Below are 6264 nucleotides of genomic sequence, written 5' to 3'. Positions count from 1 at the left end.
ATGGCTTCAGTTTCTCACTATTGCCTGCTAGTTCTGGTCTTTCTGGATTCACATGCAGCTCAGCCATCCTGTCTACCAGGATGTACCTGCTCAGAGGACAGTTTCGGCAGGTGCGCTGTGCTAACAAGATGCCAGAAGGTTGTAGGGGATGGGTTTTATTTGGGGAAGTTGTGGAGTGGGAACAGGCCTAGATTTGGCAGGAAATCAGCAAATCTCTAGTTGGTGCTGAACTTTGGAGAATTGTGCACTTTTACCAAAATGGGTCTCTTTTATTTCAAGTGAATGGCATATGTATTTTTTCTTCTAATTCATACATCTAATGCCAGAATAAACCTGATCTCACTTCCCTGATGTTCGTCTTAAAGATTTTGTGGTTTCTTGTACAGGGCTCTGCAGTGCATGTCTACCTCTTTGGGAATGATCCCAAGGAAACTTCCTGAAGAGTTAAAGCGGTTGAGAATTGAAAATTCACCCTTATTCGAACTGCCCCAAGGGTCCTTCATCAACATGAGCACGTTGGAATACCTTTGGCTTAATTTTAACAACATCACTGTGATACACCTAGGAGCCCTGGAGCACCTGTCAGAACTGAAAGAGCTGAGACTGGAGGGGAACAAACTTCGTTCAGTGCCATGGACAGCATTCCAAGCCACCCCTCTTCTGAGGGTCTTAGATCTCAAACACAACAGGATTGATGTGCTCCCTGAGCTGGCTCTTCAGTTCTTGGTCAATCTGACCTACCTTGACCTATCCTCCAATAGGCTTACAGTTGTATCCAAGGGCGTCTTCTCGAACTGGCTGGCCTACCAGAAACCCCATCAGCCTGGCTGCGGAGCCAGGATTCACTCCGGTTTGGTGCTGGCACTGCACGACAACCCCTGGCTATGTGACTGTCGCCTGAGGGGACTTGTCCAATTTGTAAAGTCCAACAGCATTCCGGTCATCCTGGTGAATTCCTACCTGGTGTGCCAACACCCTCTCTCCAAAGCAGGGCAGCTTTTTCATGAAACTGAGCTCAGTGTTTGCATGAAGCCACAGATCTCAACCTCCAATGCCAGTGTCACCATCCAGATGGGACAGAATGTGACCCTGAGATGCCTGGCACAGGCCAGTCCCTCACCAACCATTGTATGGACTTATCCTCTGAGCATGTGGAGAGAATTTGATGGTAAGCCACATGGACCCTCTCAATGTGTCTTGGGAAAGACTGAGGTCTACAGCAACCCTATCCTCAGTAGAGAGGTTCTAAACTGGGTCAATCATGAAATAAAGGTGTGGGGAAGATTGGGATAGCCTTAAATTATACTCACCACAACAGGAAAGTTTCCAAGATATAGTTCCGCTATTGGCATGATTTTAAGTGATTGCATACAGATCCCTATAGGATATACATGTATATATGTAACTATATGTATTGGAGCTGGCTTAACATATTATATAAATATTATAAAATTATACATGAACAAATATATTCTCTGAGAGTCTTCTAGATGCAAAATATGATACTATGTATTTTTAAATCATAGAATTTCTGACTAGGACTCATTCTAGAGACTATTACTTATTTCTTAAATTTGCTGGAGCAGACTTATCTGGGGTATTTGTTTGAAATAAGATTTCCAGGCTCCTGCCCTGGAGATTCAGATTTACTGTGTCCAGGGGAGGACCTAAGAATAATGTAAATTAACAAGAGTTCCCTCTTCTCCCCTCTTTCTTTCCCCAACTAATTCTTACCATTGGGCAAGGTTGGAAATTCCTACATATAGACTGAATTTTACACTTCCCACCACTGTGTTGTTCAGACCTTATCGGCTTAAAGTTGTACTACTGGGACCCTGGATGAGGAAGTGACCTCCATGGGCCTCACAACTGGGATTCAAACCTGCCTCTCATTTTCTGAAATTATATGGTCTGCTTTCATACATTAGATGGAATCACCTTTAATGCTACCCTGCATCACTGGGACATATCACAGGCCAGAGGTGGCTTCCCTACGGATATCCTGAAGTCTAGAAGACAACTAGAAATATCTGAGTAAAACTTGAGAAATATAGTCAGTTATCCAGATATTTGTTATGCATAGTGAAAAACCACTGGAAGATTAAAAAATACCTAACTAACTGAACGGTTGATTTTTTCCCATCATTTTGATCACATCTTATTGGCTTGAGGTTAAATACCAATGAAGGAGAAATGTAGGGTTTATTGTTGTAGCCTTTTTAAGAGCCGTGAGATGCATGCATGTCGTTTTTAATGCTTTGAAGTCAGTTTCTTTGGTACCATATTATATGTATCCTCTCAGTAATAACAACAGCTAGCACTAAGCACTTAGCATCAAACCTACATAAAGGATACTATTATCATCCCGTTTTACTGATGAGAAAATTGAAGCCAAGAGAATCTTAGCAACTTGTCCAAGACCATATACTTATTAAGGGATAGAACCCAGGCATTTGGCTCCAGACTCTGAGCCTCTCTATACCTGGCAGGCAAAAAAGACCCTTCTTGAAGCTCACAGTATCACACGGTGGCAAGAGATCTCCCAGAAACCATGCTGTTGGCTCAGTGAGGCTTCTGGTAGTTTGGTGGGAGCAGCTAGTGAAGTTGACAATGTGGTTTCCGTAGGCAGAAGAGCAAGGTTCCAGATCAGTCACTACCTCTGATCATTTCTCACAAGGGGCAAGTTGCTTAATCACTCCAATCCTCAACCTCTTATGTGTAAAAATGGGGTACTTACCTTACAGGGGTGCTGAGAGGCAAACACCTGGCACCAAACATATGCTTAATAAATCGTCACCTTCAGCTCAGAAAAATAATAATAATTAGCATTGCTGAACGCTGTCCAGCTTTCTATCAGAGAAATATCTATTGGAACTGTTTTGCTCTCTCCCCACCCAGTGTTGACCTCATCTACTGCAGAAGATACTGCTCTGTCGGAGCTGGTCATACCTGCTGCCCACCTGGTGGACAGGGGTAATTACACCTGTGTGGCCTCCAACTCCATCGGCAGGAGCACGCTTGTCATCTCCCTCCAAGTCCAGCCTGCCCAGACCCTGTCTGTGCCCCATTCTGCCTTTTTCCCCTCGGATGGCAATGCCTATGTTGACCTGAGGGTCGTCAAGCAGACAGTGCATGGGATTCTGCTGGAGTGGTTTGCGGTGGCTGACACCCCTGAGGAGAAATGGTTCACCCTCTACATTGCATCAGATGAAACACTCAAGAAGGAGGTGGTCCACATCGGCCCCGGGATCAACACGTACGCCGTGGATGACCTCCTTCCCAGCACAAAGTATGAGGCATGCCTCAGCCTGGGGGGCCAGCCCCCACGCAGGGGCCGGTGTGTGGTCTTTGTGACGGGCAGAGACCATGGCGAGCTGGAGGGACGGGAGCGCCTCCTGCACATTACAGTGGTCCTGTGCGCTGTGTTGCTGGCGGTGCCTGTGGGCGCCTACGTCTGGGCAGCCCAGGCCCCCTGCAGCTGCAGGGAGTGGGGGCTGCACTGCTGTCCTCACCGCAGGAAGGCTCCCAGGTGCCCCCGTGCTGTGCCACAGCACAGGGACTGCTCCTATAGAGAGCACATAGCTGTCTGTGAGGACCGCCTGGGGCACAGAGACGATGAAGGGGATGAAGAGAAAGATGAAGAGGAAGACAGGGGCTGAACAGCTCAGGCTGAGGGCAGGGGGTGGGGGGAAGCATGGTCCTTTAATCCCTAAACCCACCCTCTGTGGCAACTCTACTTGGCTTGACCCATTCATTCAATAGTATTTATTGAGCACCTACTCTGTTCCAGGCACCGAACTTGACACAATTCTTCACAGAAGGGATGGCAATGGAGCTTTGTCCTGTCCAAATAGTTATCTTATTATACATGGTGACTGGAAATCAATAAATGTTACTCTTTCCATATATATAGCTCCGTAACATTTACACATAACATTTCACATGTGTTATCCTACTGGAGAAAGGTAGAATTCTACCCCCCCCCCTTTTTTTTCACAGGTGAAGAAGCTGAAGCCCAGAAAGTTACTTGTGTACCATCACACATCTAGCTGCTGGTGGAGGCACCCCCTGACGGGAGCTCGAATGCCATTGTTTCCTCTAAATGTCTATTTTGCAATATTCTTGTGTCTTCCATTGTTCAAAAAGTATTATTCTTCCTCTTACTGGAAAACTCCCAATGAGATCACATAGGTTTGATATTCCAAAGATCTGCCCTTTGGGGCAGTGAGAGCCCAGTGGGTGATGTGACTCTCTATTTGTGGGTGCCTGTGCTCCTGTGACCAGTCCTTTGGTGTTCGTGAGAGCCTGGGGCCATCAGCACTGAGGAACAGGAAACTGGCTGTAGCCCAGGGCTCATGCTCCAGTGATTGTTAGAAAGTAGAGTTGTAGTCCCAGAAGGAATAGAACCTATGTAAAAATCATATGACTATATAATTATTATTATTGTCATCATTTACAAAGGGAGGCTACAGAATCCCGATTTGTACCTAGTCTGTGACATCCTGAGTTTCAGGCTTGTTTTTTTAGCCCCATGTCCCTAGCATCTCAGCGCTGAGCACAACAAATGTTTGCTACATGAGTGATGACATAACCCCCACTCCCTTCCCCTATTGTTTCAAGCTCTCCTGTTAAAGCCCTGAGAGCTGATTGTCTCCTCTTATCTGGGTGTACGTGGGGTAGAGGGTTCCCCGTGAACCCCAGAGATAGCTCATTGTCCCTCCAGGCAGCCCTGCTGTTGCTAATCTTTCCCAGGGTTTGAACCCACATCTGTCTTTTGCAGCTTTTCCGCTAGCCACAGGAAAATCCCCTGGAGCCTGTTGAGTATAAACTGGCCTCCCTGTGACATCCCTAGAAATATTTCCTCCCTCCTTCCCACCTTCCCCACCAATTCTTACTCTTTCTTCCAGGTCCATTTCGAGTATCACTTCCTCCAAGCCTTCAAAAAACATAACTACAAAGACATTATCACACCTAAGAACATATATTTTAAAATTTATATGTGCATATATAGTTATATATACATATGTATATAAACAACACATTCATACATGTAATGTAGAAGAGAATTTGTTCATGAGAAATTTCCCGTGATAAATTTTGAAGAAAAGTGGTTAGAGCAAAAGGCAAGAGCTTGTACTTCTGTTGGCCTCTGTGTGTTTTCTTCCAACAGCATCAGAGGCTGTCCACAGGTCTTGGAGGGTACAGCAATTATGAAGGAGCCTGGGGCTACCATGAAGGCAGCAGTAGGTGTTCTGGCCTCCACTCCTAGCAAAGAAATCTTCATGGCAGACACGGGACAGAAGGGACAGGAAGGGGGAAGGGGCCATGGAGGACAAGTATAATACAGCAGTGAGAATCAGGAGTACCTCAGTGAGCAGGGCCAGTGTTCATTCAGCCACTCCTATGAACATGGAAATTTAGGCAGAGGGAACAAGGTCTAGAGAGGATTTCTGGGAATCTGATTAGTTTAACACCCTTAGAGAGACCTTTTAAAAATTCCGAGGGTAAACATGCGTATTATTCAGATCGATCAGGCTATGTGACAGCAGAAGGGGGACACGTTAAGGCACAGACCATGGAACTCAGTTTCCTGGGCTTAAATTCTTACCGGCTTTGTGATGTTACGCAAGTTACTCTCTTTTTCTGTGCGTTACTGTCCTCATTTGTAAATTGGGAATAATAATACTACCTACCTCATAGGGGTAGTATTTCCCAATGATTAATGACTTTTCACATGGAAAGCTCTCAGAACAATGTCTGGCACACAATAAATGTCATCACAATAAACATTAACACCATTGAAAGCATCCGTGTCCGTCTGTGTTCTCTTTCAACGTGACTCAATATACAGACTGGGCCATTTGGAACATCAGATCTTACTAGGATTACGTGTGTGTGTATATGTATAAATATATATGTAATAATACGATATATATGCTAATACCCTTCACATTCTGTTCAATTAATGTTTAACTAGTGTTCTTTTCTGTTTAATGTTTAAAAGATGCTATCGTTTCAGATTCATTTGTTATGCTCTTGGGAATATTATCTATTTAGAGCTTAGGCCAAGTAATTTTAAGGTGAGTGCTTTTGGATCAGAAGTCATTTGTAAGCAGGGTGACTTACTTTTAGAATGAAGCCTTTGCTGGCCCCAGGCATCTGCTATTGTCAACCTGAGGAAGGGATTTTGTCCTTTTTCTTTTTTCTTCCTTTCTTCTGGTATGTTGGAGCCTGTACACCTAATACCCGGCCTGGCACTGACAG

General features: G+C 45.0%; 1 protein-coding gene across 1 annotated transcript; it reads left to right on the top strand.

The window, feature by feature from the left end:
• On the top strand, nucleotides 1–3659 carry LRIT2 (leucine rich repeat, Ig-like and transmembrane domains 2). Its single transcript, XM_007093156.2, has 3 exons — nucleotides 1–110; nucleotides 387–1168; nucleotides 2899–3659. Exons 1-3 carry the CDS (start codon nucleotides 1–3, stop codon nucleotides 3657–3659), a joined length of 1653 nt encoding a protein of 550 aa, XP_007093218.2.
• Nucleotides 3660–6264: the final 2605 nt, after the last annotated feature.

Source organism: Panthera tigris, chromosome D2, assembly GCF_018350195.1.
Source record: "Panthera tigris isolate Pti1 chromosome D2, P.tigris_Pti1_mat1.1, whole genome shotgun sequence".
Taxonomy (NCBI): Eukaryota; Metazoa; Chordata; class Mammalia; order Carnivora; family Felidae; genus Panthera; species Panthera tigris.
This window is presented reverse-complemented; position numbering and strand designations above follow the sequence as displayed.